Here is a 17,482-nt window from a genome sequence, read left to right on the forward strand (position 1 = left end):
AAAATGATAATATGACCATAAAATTAATATTTCATTAATTAATCATAATAACAGTAAAATAAGAAGCTGAAAAATATAAATATAGTGAAATTTTTTGGGGTCAAATATATTAAAAGAGCATTTACAAGAAAAACGACTAAAAAAATGTTAATTTTAAAAAAATATAATGTTTATGTTAAAAAAAATTAAAACTTTGTCTCTACCATAATCAAATAGAAATAGATTTTTCTTTTTCGAAAAAAAAAGAAGAAAACTTAACAAATTAATTGTCTTCAGAAACCACTTCTCAAAGCCAAGAATTTCTGTTCTGATATAATCTTTCTATCTAATTATACAAATGTCTAAGCCAAACACTGAAGACCTTTAATACTGCGTATGTACAAGTAGAAAACAAAGACCAGTATAAATAAATAAACCTCAGTCACTCCAGTTATCCCGATCAACTGCATTAGCTGTTTGTTGCCCTTTCCTCCATTCATCCTGCATTTCCAATCAAAATAAGGTTGGGATTGCAATAGCACCGGGAATATGGAACGTTCAATTTTTGAAAACATACCATTTCATCAGAATTGAATTTTGATGGAGACCAGACGAGGATTTGTCTATCATTACCACCGGTGTATAACTCCTACAACAACGCAGAGACCGAATTATTAATTTCTTTTTCAATGACTGATCGAGATGTATCCATGGAAAAAAATAATAACACAGCTGTCATTTGCAAAACAATACTACTCGCAGCAGAATACAAAAGCATTGATCATCCAGATACTCTCTCAAGCATGAAACATATTCTACACAATAGTCAAATTCCTATACTACATAACCAAGAGTGTGCTTTCTGCGAATATTACCAATCAACAAGTTCTAACTAGAGGACAGTCCATCCCTGGGTGCTTTTTAAAGCGCTTTTTCTGGTTAAGTCCCTGCGGCTATTCTGTATATTTGTGCTCTTTACTTTTAGGGATGGTGAATTGCATAATGTGGGTGTGGGGTTGGGAAGAGGAGAGGGGAGAGAGAGAAAGAAACGAACATGATCTTGTGCATTGTACCAACAGCAGTTGACATTTTCATAATGGCCACGGAATGTCCCCTTTGTTTGACCAGACCACATGTCGAAGACCTAAGAAATTGAGAGCATATATTATACAAAATATTTGACAAAAAAGATACTGTCACAGTAGAATGAGAGAAGAAGTATACTTTCACCGTGGTCATGCATGGAATAAAAGCGAGAGCTGAATCATGAGACACAGCCATCTGTATACCTTTCGTGCTTTGTAACCGTTTAGTTTCAAAGTTTACAAGTGTATTACATCCAGATTCTATATCCCATAACTTCAGCCGTGAATCAGAACCTGAAAGTCAAAAGTGTTAAGAAGAATTATCGTTCATGATAATACATTTAGTTATTTAAATTTGGCACCTAGCACTGTATATCCAAAATGGAACTTCAATGACTAGCAAGAGCCATGTGCAAAAATCTAAGCCAGTCCAAATTAGGAAGGAAAGGAAGATGAATCGAAGCCTCAACGTCAACCTAAAGCTGTGCTACTTTCTCCATATCAAACTGGTCACAAAGCAATGTATTGGAGTAGACCTCATGAAAATGGACTTCTGAGAATGCAATCTAACTAAACATAGATCAAGCTTTCTCATGCCACATCACACGAGAAAATTGTGTGACAGATCATATCACGGAAGTTAGCACAATATTTTTTATTCTTCAAGTTCGAGAAGTCTTTACAGACAATATACAAATAATTTTAAAAATTTTGAGCGAAAATTCCAACTAAAAATTATGAATCATAGTAAAAAAACAGTAGAAACGAGAAAAAATGATAAAACTCAGCTTCAATGAGTAGTAAATTCAACCTGCAGTAAGAAGATACATGCCATCATTAGTCCCCTTTATTCCAGTTACAACACCATAATGGCCCGTGGCACGATCATGACTTGATAGCATTCCAGGATGTAATCGCTGTTTTGAGGTTTTCACATCACTTGAAACTCTCCCAGTTGAATAGAGCTTCAAAGCATTTCCATTGGGTACTTTCCTCTGAGGTGCTCGGACTTTTTCATTTGAACTTTGGCCTGCCAATGAAGATTTCTACACAAGAGCAAAAAGATCACGAGGTAAATAAAATTTCACAGTTACAACTTACAAGACTCACCATATCTGTGGGTGCAAAAAAAAAATAGTGCATGTAAAGCTTTTGCCAAGACAGTATTTTCATGCCCAAGACCGTACAGGAACCAGGAAAAGATTTGGAAAAGTTCTGTTTCATTCTGCTATAAAATTCTCTAACTTGATGATCACAGTCAAGCAAAAGACTATCCTATATGTGAAATTTAACTAATTTCCTTTTCCATGAACGCTTTTCAGTTCAAAATTATATACTTATGTTACTTCCAAACAAACTAAATTTCATGGTGTCCTAAAAAAATAGCATAAATCTAGAAACATGAAAAGGATAGCAATGTCAACCATCTCATTATTCAGACTAAAATTACGCATCTTACAACACGTACATCAATTGCTTCACATATTTGTTCTAGAAAACAGGAACCTTATTAGTTGTCATACGTGATAGCAGAGGTGGGCGTCTTCCAAGCTGAGAATGGGATTGATCTAAAATGCAAAAGCATCCAGCACGCCTGATGTCCCAAAAACGTATAGCACCATCGCATCCTCCAGTTACCAAAACCCACTCACTAGAAGTAGACCACTCCAATGACATTACACCATCTATCATAACAACCAATCATAATAAATAAAGATCCATCACAACATATCAAATGCATGAAATTCCTACAAGCCCGACCACCAAATTGGTATTCTCAACAAACTAAACTGATTTTCTATTCAGCACAAAATTGAAAGAAGAGCAAGAAATATCTAGCTGGTGGCAGAAATAAAGAGAGTGAAACAGAATGAGCATTATTGTGTTTAATAAATCAATATGAAGGAAAGGAAACCTAAGATCCAGAAAAGTAGCTTCTTATAGGGGTAAATGGAAAGGCAGAATACTCATAATGTCAGACTATTGAATGAAGATAAATATACTAACTTGAGACAGTTTAAGGAAATTGAATGAAGCTATATATACTAACTTGAGACAGTTCAAGGAAATAGAAAGCAGCGTTAGAACATAAGAACAGAAGCTATTATGCATTTACCTTTCCTTGGTATTCATGCTGGCATAGTCTAATCATGTCAAGTAGGAAATTTCAGTCTACCCAAATACGAAAACGCAGCCCAGGAAATTTTCAGGATTGAGAAAAACATCATTTAAAATCATATGCAAAATCTCAGTCGCCAATTGAGCAACCCTAGTAACACTCTTACCAGCTAGTTCTTCATTTCTAATAAGAAAAAACTTTAGAACAAATGCTTATCATTTTAGTAAAAACTAGAGTTGTTGGTAACACGCAACTAAAATATAAAGCAGCTCAAACAGTGTGTATCAACCGCTCTATGAAAGAAACACATGCCGCTTCCTAACTACCCCCTTCAAACAATTGCACCAACTTGCACAAACAACAGCCATACATTATGCTCCCGTTGAACTCGAAAGTTAATGCCAAGAAGATATTTTGGAACGTAACATCAGAATGCCATCACGGAATCTGACTAACTTTTATTTTTTGTAAGTTACCAGATTGGTATAAGTTGATGGCACGAAAATATCAAAGAACTTAAATGGGCAGAGAGACAAAATCAAGAAGACTAAGAGGCATACATATAACTACCTCATATATGTACGACAAGGTGATGTACAACTATTTACATACCACGATGACCTGATAATGTGTGGGCAAATGCACCAGAGGCTATATCACATAAACGAACTTGGACGTCCTCAGTTCCAGTAGCAATTAACATGTGAGATCTTGCTTGTGGAGACATAGCAATTTTATAAACCTTTCCAGGCATTTTGAAATTCTGTACAACCTATATTAGAAATTTTAATTAACGCAAGATTAAAATATTTTATCCTTTAATCCAAAGATAGACAAGAAACAAGACTTACTTGTGTGGTATTTGTATCCCAGACATTAACATGATGATCATAAGAACCAGTTACGAACAATCCTGTGTCAATCGGATACCAAATGGCTGAAGATACAGCATATTTATGGCCATTCTCATGCTGCTTGTTAATGACAAATACTGACTTGTGCTTCGCAATCAGGCCACCCCCCTCATAGTTTGTTGGGCGTTGAACATCATAAATAGCAACAGTTGCATCTGCTGCACCAGCCAGTAAATATCTACCCTCCGTCAAATCAACCTGATCTTGAATTTCAAGAAGGCCACGTTTTTTAAGGAAAAAACATAGTAATACACCAAATTACAAAGATATTTCTGCTCAAAGAGGCAACATCTATGCAGAATAAGTATAATTATACTAATTGAAGCAACAATCAATACAAGTGAGAACCTAATGTAACTCATGACTCACCATATAAATGTCCCACCCTCATATGCTAATTTTTTTCAATCTAGCACTTTAAGAGAAGGATAAAAAAATCAAACGTGATACTCAACTGAAACAACGTAAGAAATTTAGGGCAAAACGCATGGGCTCTTTGTTTCTATTAGATTCAGTTGAGTAAAATAAGAAGGGCCAGACCAATCATAGCGATTTCACAGCCATAAAATTTTAAAGGCCCTCAAATCTGCAGGAAAACCCAATTATAAGGCAGAAAAAAATCAGCATATATCTCAGTTTAGTGGGCGTAAATCATAAAGTACCAATGCCCCCGAAAACACAAGAAACAATAGCAGCAACCGGCTTCTAACAACATTATCATCGGATTAAACAACAAAACCTTAAAAATGACAACATAATCACAAACAGTTGTTCAGATAATCATCAAATCAAAGAAGAAGGGGAAAAAAACCCAAGTGAGGCGTGAGAAAGGACCTGAAGAGAATCGACGGAGCCACGATGAGAGGAGACGATTTCCTTGTAATTGGAGAGTTGAATGGATGAAATTCGAGCGGTGGCAATACGATTAACGAATGAATTAGGGCGAAGGTTACCGAATTCTCTGTCTCTAGTCTCCTTCCACATCTTCCTCGCATCTTCGATCTGCTTCTCCCCACCACTGAAATAATTTCCGCCACCAGCTGATTGAATCAGCCAAGAGAACTGAATCCACAAACGCACAGCCGACTATTTATCAACAGTAAATGTTTTGTTTAATTTACCAACAGTTTCTTCACCATCTCCATGAAAGCTCAGAAATTACAGCTAAAAGCCAGAAAGCTGCATTTTATATTTAACAATAATAATAAATAAATAAATACGTGGCTGGCTTTTGTCTTTCCAATTCAATTTGCTGTTGTTGATATCTGACATTTCAATTTACATTCAAATTTAAAAAAACTCGGACATATGATTTATAATATCTACACTCTTGTTAAAACGGTATAATTGTATGAGATGAATTTTTGACTCGATTCAATTCATTAAAAATATAATTTTATATCAAAAATATAATTTTTATGATAATTATGGATCCAAGCCATTTTTTGTTTTAATTAGTTCTTTAAATAATTGATAAGTCCTGTAAACTTCTCGAGAGATCAGTAATATCAAAATTGTCACAAGTCAAGCACGTTTAATTTTGGAGTTCTTATGTGATGATCTAACGAAAAAAAGATGCACCTTCTTGATATGAGTAGTAACTATCAAATCTTTTAAATTATCATCAATCGTACAGTCTCATGCCTAACAGTTTAAGAATCCCTCTCCACCTAGTGTAAGATCGGTTCATTCATGTTTCTTCTGTCTAGAAGTCTGTCACGAGTCGCTCATTGTCCGTGCAACCTCATGGCACCGACAATCACCCTACCTTCTTCGACGCCGGGCCTCACATAACAAGATATTGTTTTTTAAAGTAATTCGAGGTTTTTAAATGAACTATTCGGTCTTGAGATATAATGCACAAAATTCATACATATTTCAAATATCCATATTCGTAACATACTTTGTTTTTGTCGCCGTTTTCTGGGACAACGCCATCTTCAAGACTGTTTGGGTAGCATTCATGGAATATGAACTGCTAGCTTCTCTATTCCGTTTTCGTAGATCTCTTGCCAATAAATGTCGTCGTCGGAACCAACTTGGGTGATGTCCGATGTCTTCGTTCTGTAAATATCGACCACGATCACGGGTTTGGACCTCTCCCCACGAAAATTTGTCCGTTTGAATGAAAACCCGAGAGTATCAAAATCAGCTATGTTCTTAGCAAGCAATTCGATTCCTCCGGAGGGAACATGTTCGGGTATGAGATTAGCAATGGCAGGATAAGTAAATGAAATCAAACGGAATTAAGATCGGGACCATTGGGAAAAAATAGCAGGGATTTTTGTTGATAATGATATTGATTCTCGAATTATTTCGTTAAATGTAATACATGATATATGGTGGTTGTTATTATGATTTTTTTTTAAACGCTTGTAACCTGAGGTGGGCGAGGTTGGATTGAAGTTTCCTACCCTACCAAATTTTTGCAAGCTAAGATGAATCAGACGGGTCGATCCATTTTGACAGCTCTAATACTAAGAGATACAAGTAATATTATTTTATCATGATCATCACCCGGAGATGCACTGATTAGCCGCCGATAAAGGAATGAGGCGGATAAAAATTAAGGATTGATGATGTTAATTACTGTGGCATATGGTAAAACATCAGCATTTCATTTACATAATTAATTTACACACACTACAACATGTAACAGTTGCCACGAGTTCCTAGCTCTGGAAAATCACCATTTTCTTGCGTAAAATTTACAACTGAATGAAAAAAATTCATCAAACTGTGTGATACCTCTATCCCAAGTTTGTTAGAAGATAAGATTATAATGACAACTTGATTTAATATTTTTTTTTAGAGATATGTCTTACAAAATCGACACGTGAAACATTCTAGCTTTTATATTTTTTTAAAAAAGTACACACACAGTAAGACCTTTTAAAAACCTACCCCTTCGTGTATGTGTGTGTGTGTATATATATATCATATGAAAATATTGTAAATAAAAAAAAAAAGTCTCATAAATCAAGGAATTTGTTTACCTGACATCATATATCTATCTAACCCGTCCGACAAAACAAGAGAGTGAAGTTGAACTTGAATCACAACTGAGATTATTTAATGATATACACTTTTGACGTTTTAAAATAATCCTATAATTCTGTGTGTAAATGGTTGGTATGGCTTGAAAAACGAAACGTAAATTCGCCAATTAGTTGATGTGGGGGCTCCCCCTGTGATTGCTTAATAATAAGATAAACACTTATGTAAGACGTTTTACGGGTCGTATTTATGAGACAGATCTTTTATTTGTGTTATCCATGAAAAAGTATTACTTTTTATGCTAAAAATATTATTTTTTATTGTTAATATGAGTAGGGTGACCCGTCTCACTGGATTAAGACGGTATCACATGAAACTCACTCTAATAAATGACCAAATATCCAAGAATACTCGTATTGATTTATCGCCAAAAACTGGACACATGTAAACTAAACAAAACACCATTCGAGGAATACAAAGCGTGCCTTAAAACCTTTGTTCAACAAACAATACGAATAGAGACCAAGGTCTTTTGCCAGTGGTAGCTTCATTTGTATATATAGATATAGTGGGGTGACTCGGATTCGAGTCTCAATCCCACCCAATAGAGACCAAGTAGTTTGATTTGTGTATATATTGTGATACCTCGTCATAAAATTTTCAAATTTAAAATGAGTTTATAATGAATTTATATAACAATTTGGGTTAATCATTTTCGTAAATCGACGACGAATACGGAGTAGTTGTTATAGAGACCTATTAGGAGTACGTGACCGGAACTCGGAGCTTTACAGTAGTAATGACCCCCAGATTCGAGTCTCATTCCTCACCAGTCACCCCCACCTCTATAATTTAAAAAAAAAAAAAACAAATAAACAATATCGAATCATAAAACACCAAAATTTACACAAAATTAGAACAAGTCCATTCTTAATGTGGATTATTTCCATATCTATGTACACTCATGATCCAGGTGGAAACTGATCAATATCTTTTGGTAAAAACAAGCATCTAAGTTTATCTCCCAAAAAAAAACTTAATATTTTCATTTCCTCTCCTTCATGATTGTTGGGTTGCCAAAAAAAAACGAAGAAGAATAAAATCAAGAAAATAACAAAAAGAATGGACAAAGGACCATAGGTGATCAAAAGCTTCTTCTACGCCCGATTTCTTCTTGTTGAGGTGAGTTATCTGGATTTAGCCCGTTAAGAACACTTCTTGGAGAAGATGATCCTTGGTTATTTACAATCTTTTTCTCAATAAATTTTATCTCCGAATCTTTCTTCCTTTTCAAGGTCCTCGTGCTCGAGGACGATGCCGATGAATTCCCAGTACCATTTACAGTGGGAATCAGATACCATCCAATCGAAGTGCACAGAATCGCAAAAGATCTCCCATAAACAACAAGAAACAAAATAATCAGCATCAGAATCAGTGGGAGATAGTAATAAGGATGCCTCAATTTCTCCAGACTGAAACTGGTCTTGGAGCTCCTTTTTGCCTCTTTACCAGGGATCTCCGCGCTTCCAATCTTGTCTTGCACTTGCAAAACGGCAGGAACTGCAGGATTAGTGACCGGAATATTTCCTTTCTGATTCTTGACAAGATCCTGTGTGTTAATCTTCTCTTGATTCCTCTCTTTGGCCTTCACGACGATGGGCTTCACCTTGTCGGAATCATTCGGGTAAACGAAACGCACGAAGGATATCTCGTCCGAGCCAACTTGAGTGTAAATCTTCTGCTTCTGGTCATCAAGTTCTGCTAAAAGTGCGTTGAATTTGTCCAAACCCCTGTCTGCATAAGGGTTCTTGTTGCTGTTATCTTTGCCGATTCTGCAGAAATTCGTGTTCCTTTTGGATCTCTTCGGGGTTGAACATGGACTCGTATAGCGTTCGTTTTCGTCTTCATGGCCAAAGCTTCCGCTGCCACAGATAAACATTTGTCGATGATGGGTTTTTGCTGGTATAATGTTGTTGATTGATTGAATCTAAGAAAGTTATAGCACGAAGAAAATGTGTACATGTCAGGTTTGTGTGTGTCTATATATATATATATATATATATATATATATATATATATATATATATATATATATATATATATATATATATATATATATTGATTTAGGTGGTGGAGCCATTTGAGAACACTTGGAGGGATTTGGTCAAAGCACAAAGTCTATATCATGCATATTATTTAATAATTCGTGGAAGCTTCTATGTTAGTTTGTAGATATATATTGGAATGGATTTTAGAAATTTAATATTTTTATAATGATATATTAATATAAATATAGAAAATGGTAAAATTTTTGTTTTGTATCTTTGTAGGTTTTTAATTTTTTTGTCTTATAATTTAAATTACAGTATTAGTATATTAATTCGTATTTGTTTTCTGATTATAAACATTTTCCATTGAAACGTTGATGTGGCACTGAAAATGACGATGTGTCGCCGAATATTAATATGTGTTATATGTCGTCTCTACACTTGTGAGAAAATGAATAAAGTAGAAAAAAAAATATAAGTTAGTGAATTAAGATAATGAATTGGCTAAAAACATAAATGTATTTTTTATTTTTGAAAAGTATCCCTATCTTACATACTTTAACACTAATATAGCGCATTAAAATTTGTTTTTTAAAATATTACATGTAAATTATATTTACAATGGGAAGTGAAATATGCTTTGGAAAAGTTTTAAATTAATATTTTAAAGGCAAAAAATATAAATTATATATACTATATTATTAAGTTTGAGACCCTTAGAGTAACTATCTTAGAACACCAAAATATTTAACTCCATAATTACCCTTGTTACCTTACTAAAAACATCTTCAATTCACTCCATATGTTAATATTACACAGAAAAAAATCTAAACACAATTCCCTTATAAATCGAATAACTCTTCTAAATTGAAAACAATTTCGTACTAATTTATTTAGTATTATTTGATCAAATTAAAAATAATAATAACAAATTCAACGCGTGTGCATCTTTTACTCGTTCAGATGGAATTTGTTCCTCGATTTAAACCATATAATACATATTTTTTAGAAGAAAAGATGGGATGTGCACATCTTGTATGAGATAAGATTTGAATGTCCATCAAGTTCGGGGATTTTTGTTTGAATCGGTCCTAAGTCTATCAAAACCAAATCATTAATTAATGGTTTAAGCTTAACATTTCGCTACACGTCCAATAAAACAATGCACAATATTTATGACAGCAAACTAATTATCAATTAATATCAAGAAATACAACTTGACCACGAATTCTTGAAATAATCGACTAATTATTTCTAAATTATTTTAATTGAAAATTTCAGACTTTTTCCTTCAAATCTCTTGGATCTAAATACTCTGATCGAAGTGTAACCTTCGATATATATATATATATATGTGTGTGTGTGTGTGTGTGTGTGTGTGTGTGTGTGAAGCTTTCTTGAATAGCTAAAACATAGACTCTCACGCCATTCTAGACCATTCTGAATTGAATTCCTTAGGTCGGCCCTCATTTAAAGAAATGAGGCTAATAGCAAGATATGTATCTAATAGCATTTCGATTTCTTATCAGCTGATCTTACATCTAGATTTTTTCTTCTGTTGTATCTTGAGGTATTGATGTTCACGTATCCTATGTGTTGAGCCGTGAGTTTGAGTTGGATCGAGATCGAGATCGATTCGACCCACTCCTCAACACAATTTAAGTAGGTTGGGTTGAAATTTTTTCAACTTATTTAAAAATAGGTCTAGATGAACCAACCCGTGCAAGTCGGGAGGGGTCCATATAGACCAGTCTGAGGCAGGCTTGAGTTGGCTCTCGGGCTTGAAAGGAAAACAAAAAAAAAAATACTTTTTTTCACATTATGAAATTATACGTATTTTTAATGAAATTTGTAAATTTTTTGTGTTAATTATTTTTTATAGAATGTAGATTTGTGAAATCAATTATTAAACATTTTATCGATATGTTTTGCAAATTTTGGAGATGTTCGGACTGATATGGTAAAATCTAATGGATGAGAAAAAAATAATAATTGATTTTCATGCCACACTTTCCTTTAATTCTTGCATATTTGCAGCTAGACATCTTTTTCCAGTCTCGCATAGTTCCTAACTTAAATGCTGGAGACATAAGAATCTCCAAATCCCTCACCGAATTTACATTTTGTATAGAAGTTGCTAGACCCCAATTCATTTTAGCCATCCAAAAATTATTGTAAAACAAGATAATTTTTTTTCTAAAAAAAATGTCATAACAAAAAAATCTCTATATTTTAAAATTTTAGTTTTAAAAATAACTTAGTATAACATACTATGTACAGGTGTTTATTATTCAAAGAAGAATAATTCTATATGAAAAAAGTCAAGCTTGGAGTGCACTTGACTTGAATTTTCTATATCTATTTAGGTTTTGCATAATAGTGTCCTCTTGCCCAAGGGCATCTAGAAGTACCATCGTTTATCACGCTTTTCATGGAACGGATGAGTTCCTTTTTTTCTTTGTTCAATGTCGTGCTCTACGACTACTACACTCTTTCTTCCTTCTTTACACTTCCCAACTGCCTTCAAATTCTAGAAGGGAAAAAAAGACTTTTGGAAAATAATCACACTCTAGAGGAGTCTAGAGAGTGTGAGCTGCATTAAAGTCAATAGATTCAAAATATTATATTCCAAGAATAAACATTGGCTTTGGTTATTACCTTTCAATGAAACTTAATAGATATTACATCAAAGTAAACGAGATTTTACACTTTCTTTAGCATAAAGATTCCAGATACCACACAATTTCCTACCAGTAAGCAACTGTTTCTGTATTCAGACATGTTTTACAACAAGCATGCATGCAACTTAACCTTGAATCTTATGAAAATAGTGCCTTTAAATATAATATAAAAAAGGCACAACTTTATACAAATTGCGTTCGCTTAGCCTTCATCTTTTAGCCTAACAAATTTGTTGTGGATAGACCAATGCTTTTACGGAAAAAAGGTGCACCGGGTAGGCACAAAATCTTTTCCAACATCATACTCAGCAAATCGTGAACTACCAATCGAGCTGCATCTTAGTTCAGAAGTGAGAAATATACCGGTAAAGCGTAGAGGTATGCACGAGGACGATCGTAGAACAGATTATATTAATGATTCTCAGTGTCGTCGTTGCCTTGAAAAACCTCGTCATCCTTCATGTACTTCTCCTGTACGGCGGCAACTGTGAACCTCTATATGTTAAGGAACATTAATTGAACTTATACAAGGAATCAGATTTCAGAGAGGGCCAAGTAAAATAGGATAATAATCAGGTAATAAGGTATGTCCTGTTATACACAAAGTTTTGAAGATATTGTGTCAAATATTAACACACTCTGACCACTTACGCGGAGATGATCAAATCTATAATAATCCCAATCAACGGGACCAAGTAAAATCTATAAATTAGGACAGCAATTAAGAAATCCCAATAGTCAGAGAAAACATCGAGTAGAAAAAGGATATCTATAATAATCCCAATCAACGGGACCAACTGCGATTTTACTAAATTCGACTGTGCTCGCTTCAATGCCAGCAAATATATATCCGTTGCTCTTGTCAATAAGTTTAACGAGATTTCCAACACTCACTTTATCCTGAAAAATCACGGCTGAAAGAACGACGACCATGGATAATAAGTACAGATTAATGGAGATGTGGACAAACCTGAATGTCTAAAGTGGTGAAATTGACAAGACTGTAATCTTCTATCACCTCGCACAGCTCCTTCGTTAGCGCTCTGTGCCAGAAAATTTAACAAAATTGAGTAGAAGCCAGCTATATATACTTAAATTCTAGACAAATTTGGCATCAGAAGATTGTCATCCACAGCTAAAATGCAACTGAGAAAGGGACTGCCTGATTAGGAAAAGGGTGGTGGAATGATTATATATACCAATTACACAAAACAAAGTAATGCAATTTTTTTTCGGCACACATCTAATAAAAATATTCTAACTCTAGACTTGTTGCATATTATGTAGTTTACGAGAAAATGGCATTCAGATTGAGAATTTACAAAATATGATGGACAAAAAATTAAAATACATGTGTTTACAATGTTATTATGGACAACCAGAAATCAGTGCACCAAAAAAAGTATTTCAGTCTTTGGTATAAGGAATTCACATCAACCAAATATATTGAACTTATGATTACTTATGACTTGTGAGTTAACAAAGGCCAAATGACATGTTTTCAAAAATTCAGAAACAAGTATAAAGTTAGCGATCCACAAGAATCAATACATCACTTTATGAAATCAATAATATATGAAAAGAACGGCACGGACAAAAAGTGACCAAATATATTCTCAAGTTGATAAGTTGGGGCCAATTTGCCTCCCATAAGACTAACAAAAAAATTCCTAAATAACCTATTGGAAAAACAGAACGAAGAAGAGGGACAGAATCAGTATTTTCTAAAATAATAAAAAAATCTAAATGTGCATATATGACTTAGGCATTAATAATACTTGTACTTAGCAGATCGAGGATCCTGATTGAGAGAGTGCTGCAAATAAGATAAATCTTGTACATCGGTATAAAAATCAAGGTTGAAAGCTGCAAAACAATCCAACAATTATGTTACAAATCGTGTTCAGTATATGTGCTAGACGGGAAACAACTTTACATGTAACTGGAGTAGAAAGAAGGTAGTTCTAACCAAGCTTTCCATAGCTTTCGATAAGATCAATCTTAGAAAAAACATTGACATGTGGGAGTTCCAAATGTAGCATAGTAGACAACGACAGAAGCAATGCACTCACATACTTTCCAGGATCACTGCAGAGATGGGCATCAACTAAGTGCACTGCCGTTAACTGCAGGAGGTAGAGATCATATCAAGAGTTTAATACAAGAATCAAATCAACTAGTCGGTCAATATTGGTTCAAGTGTCAGTGAGTATAAAAAAGACTTATCTCACCATGAAGGCCTAATTTGCATACTAGATTCAAAGTCTAGATGAATTTAATGAAGATGAGCGTGAGTAATAATTAACTAGGAAGATAAGACACACCCTGAGGTTTAAGTTCTTCACGAGTTTCATGATAACTCTCTTTGCATTTTCGTGAAGGAAAAAGAGTTCCACTTGGCCAGGGAAATCGAAGAGAAAATAGTGATCTGCGAAAATAGAGAAAGGAAACATTTTTTTATGGAAGTACTTAGCAGAAACATATTCAAGAATCTCAATTAAATTAACATTAGATTCTGAAAATTCACTTCAATTTTGTTCATCCAAACAATTCAGGAATTTGAAATTAATGGATTTAAAATCCATCAATCCTTATGTTGACACTTTAAATTCACAAAATAGCAGTACCTAAGGCATAAAAATGGAAGGGATTCAAGACAGATTTTCAGGACATATATTAGACAGTTGGGGAAGTGCAAATATTTCAAAAAGTTTATCCAACTGCAAATTTATTCTGTCTAACAATGGCTAGATTATCATTTCTAGGGACTGGTTTATCATTTAAACCTACAAATTCATGATTTGAAGGCCTAAACAAGAAGGTTGAACAAATGAGAAAATAAAGAAGATCAAATCAAAGAGTTTACACAAATAAACATCCCTTTCCACTATACAGCCAAAAAAAGAAGAAAAAAAAGATGAACTTACTGGGTGAGGTCTTATTATATAGACTTTAAACAAAATGAAAACCTTTGAACTGAAAGGATATTTTGTGCAAAGCTCTACAACACTTAACTGAGTTAAAGTCAGATGCAAAACTGCCCGAGTGATTGTCTAATCTTTTAACTAGTGAAGTAGTGATCGTGCTAAATAACTCATGAAAAGTGTCAGCTGGAGTAGACAAAGTAATTTCTAATTGACATCAATTGTAAGTAGTCAATCTCGTAGATTCTTCCCAAACAAAAGAAGAGAGTGGAAAGATACAGCCTTCAAACCTCTATAGAGTTGTATATTTATTTGCATTTTTTTTCGTTGTACTTGCATTTCATATTTAATAATTATGATGCGTATTGGAAGCATTTATGTGTTCGTAACTAACTCAAGTGAATAATAATCACAAGAAGAGAAGTTTAACTTTGTATTTAAAGAATGAATTCATGCAATTACTAGGCATTTATTTGCTACTCGATTTATTTTTAAACTTTGCCAAGAAACAAGAAGACTTTCATGCTATAGTTCACCCCCTTTTAGATTATCTTCCATGAACTATCCATATATAATTATCAAGGAACTCTACATCATTACTCAAGGTACAACGTACATGCTTTCAAGCGTTAAATTTTTCCTGCCACCCACAAACAAGAGAACAAGAATATATTCTAGCTTCACCAAAAGTTACGAAATATGGTCAAGAATCCTTTATGGGTTGAGATTAAAAAAAATCTAATGTTCTTTTATTAGTGATCAGTAGGTAGCAGCCAAAATATTTTTAAAAAATAAGCGACTCAAATCCTACTGTTCTTTTTTAGCGATAAGTAGCAGCCAAAAACATTTAAAATGTAATACTACTTCCTCTTATTTTTCTTTGTCAATGCCAGGTGACAGAGACCCAATGAAATGGTCAAGATTTAATTCAAGTTTGATCCACATTGTAAACACTTGAATCGAATATACTAAATGAAAAACAAACCAGAGAATATATTAAGATTATACGGTATGAAATTCCTTATTTCCATCATAATAATCATTAAGGGGCGAGACAAATAAATCAAAGAATCATTCAGAAATCTGCTGCAGGCAGGAAACTCCAAATATGGGTAGCTATGCATCAAAAAGAAAAATTAAATACTATAGCAAGTTAGCAACCTTTGAGCAAGGGTTTCAGTCTGGATTCTAACCAATCAATGTTCTTCTCCAAATAGTCCATGCAATAAATAAGACCTATAAAACATGGTAAACTGTTTTTCAGATTCAGGATCTTATTCATCAAATGACACACATATTTACAAGCCAAATGAAAACAAATTACAGAAAGAAAAAATCATTTTGCAATAAATATTCTCTACACCAGAAAAGGTGGGGGATTACTTTGAAGATGAGTAGTATCTAGTTTTCAAGTTTTTTTTAAACTTGTTAGAGGTATCTTAAAAAAAGCACAAAGTAGCACGTAGGTTTTAGGTTTGAGCAAATCAAGCACGTTTTTGTTTAAAACCGTGAAAATTTGTTAGTCCGAATAAAGATTTTGCATCCAAAGTCATTTCTGAACAGCAGTTTTATAGTCATTTACAGACTTTGAAATAATCGAGGCATTATGTAATACAAATCACATTCCCAAATGCTAAATAGATGATTTTACAAATAAAGCTTGGAACCAAAAATTTAACAGGAAAAACAAGAAGAAGTCAATTTAAGGAGTTTCAATGTCCAAATCCATCAAACAAAACATCAAAAGAGGAACTTGAAGCTGATTTTGCCCAACAAAAGTTTTACAGTGCACCACGAAAGGCACCTAACTTGAATCATATGAAAGTAGTGGCAGTCAAGATAATTAAAAAAACAAAAACATTTCCAAACAGATGAAGCTAAAACAAAGAACAATGCACTTACCTCCATTAGGACCAAGGGAATGCTCAGCCATGACATCGGAAAGTTTAATTAACTCCTCGATGTTTATAGCACAATCATATCTTTATTCGTTAAGGATAGAACTCGTTGACAATCACAACACATACAAACACACCGACAGTGCACAATTCTACTTCAAGCTGCTAAAATACCGAAGAAAAACCAATGAATTGGATACGGTAAAGAATCATTCGCAGGATCCAAATTAATCACAGCAACCTTCCTGCAACCCATTAAAGAAAAGATTTAAACATAAAAACCCAACTTATAAATTTATCAATCCAATTTGAGATTCTAAATGCATGGGCAATGAAAAAGAATAAATATATCGTCCTTCAGAGAAACTTCAACTGTTACCTGCCGATGAGTGGCAGAAATTGAGACATGCCATTGCAATAAGTCGTCTTGCCGGAGCCTGGAGGCCCTATCACCACCTGACCGAACACCATCTTTCTCTTTTACTTACACAAATTCTTTCGGGTAAAAAACGTAATCTTGAACGGTTTCAGATTGGAATTGCTGTTAGGTTTATGTATATAACAGAAAGATTCCAGCTGCAGAAAGAGGCTTAAACCCATTTCGATTTCGAGCCGTTGGTATCAAAAGTTTTTTGCTAAAAAAAGTTCTTTTTAAAAATTGTTTTCTAAAAGTATTTTTTTAAGTAAAAATTGTGTTAATATTGTGTTTGGATGAATAGCTGAGAAAACCTTTTAATTAATAAATGTGTTTGGATTCATATCATTAAAGTGCTTTTTTTAGGTCATTAAACAAAGCTCGTGAAAACAGTATAAAATAGACTTTAAAAAAAGCTATAA

At 33.8% G+C, this 17,482-nt stretch overlaps 3 protein-coding genes across 3 annotated transcripts; all 3 read right to left on the bottom strand.

The window, feature by feature from the left end:
• Positions 1-216: 216 nt before the first annotated feature.
• Positions 217-5,267, bottom strand: LOC140832760 (WD repeat-containing protein ATCSA-1-like). Its single transcript, XM_073196929.1, has 9 exons — positions 4,932-5,267; positions 4,035-4,295; positions 3,796-3,955; positions 2,571-2,749; positions 1,876-2,110; positions 1,204-1,358; positions 1,034-1,123; positions 557-628; positions 217-480 (listed from the first exon to the last, which is right to left on the bottom strand). Exons 1-9 carry the CDS (start codon positions 5,079-5,081, stop codon positions 418-420), a joined length of 1,365 nt encoding a protein of 454 aa, XP_073053030.1. The 5' UTR covers positions 5,082-5,267; the 3' UTR covers positions 217-417.
• A 2,971-nt stretch (positions 5,268-8,238) lies between these two features.
• On the bottom strand, positions 8,239-9,033 carry LOC140831921 (uncharacterized). Its single transcript, XM_073195630.1, has one exon. It carries the CDS (start codon positions 9,031-9,033, stop codon positions 8,239-8,241), a length of 795 nt encoding a protein of 264 aa, XP_073051731.1.
• A 2,818-nt stretch (positions 9,034-11,851) lies between these two features.
• Positions 11,852-17,254, bottom strand: LOC140832761 (GPN-loop GTPase QQT1). The gene is made up of 10 exons (XM_073196930.1): positions 17,025-17,254; positions 16,846-16,890; positions 16,650-16,729; positions 15,909-15,983; positions 14,148-14,251; positions 13,793-13,949; positions 13,602-13,689; positions 12,794-12,866; positions 12,592-12,723; positions 11,852-12,309 (listed from the first exon to the last, which is right to left on the bottom strand). The coding sequence occupies exons 1-10, from the start codon at positions 17,114-17,116 to the stop codon at positions 12,235-12,237; spliced, it is 921 nt and encodes a 306-aa protein (XP_073053031.1). The 5' UTR covers positions 17,117-17,254; the 3' UTR covers positions 11,852-12,234.
• Between the last annotated feature and the right edge of the window lie 228 nt (positions 17,255-17,482).

Source organism: Primulina eburnea, chromosome 5 (genome assembly GCF_022965805.1).
Source record: "Primulina eburnea isolate SZY01 chromosome 5, ASM2296580v1, whole genome shotgun sequence".
Taxonomy (NCBI): Eukaryota; Viridiplantae; Streptophyta; class Magnoliopsida; order Lamiales; family Gesneriaceae; genus Primulina; species Primulina eburnea.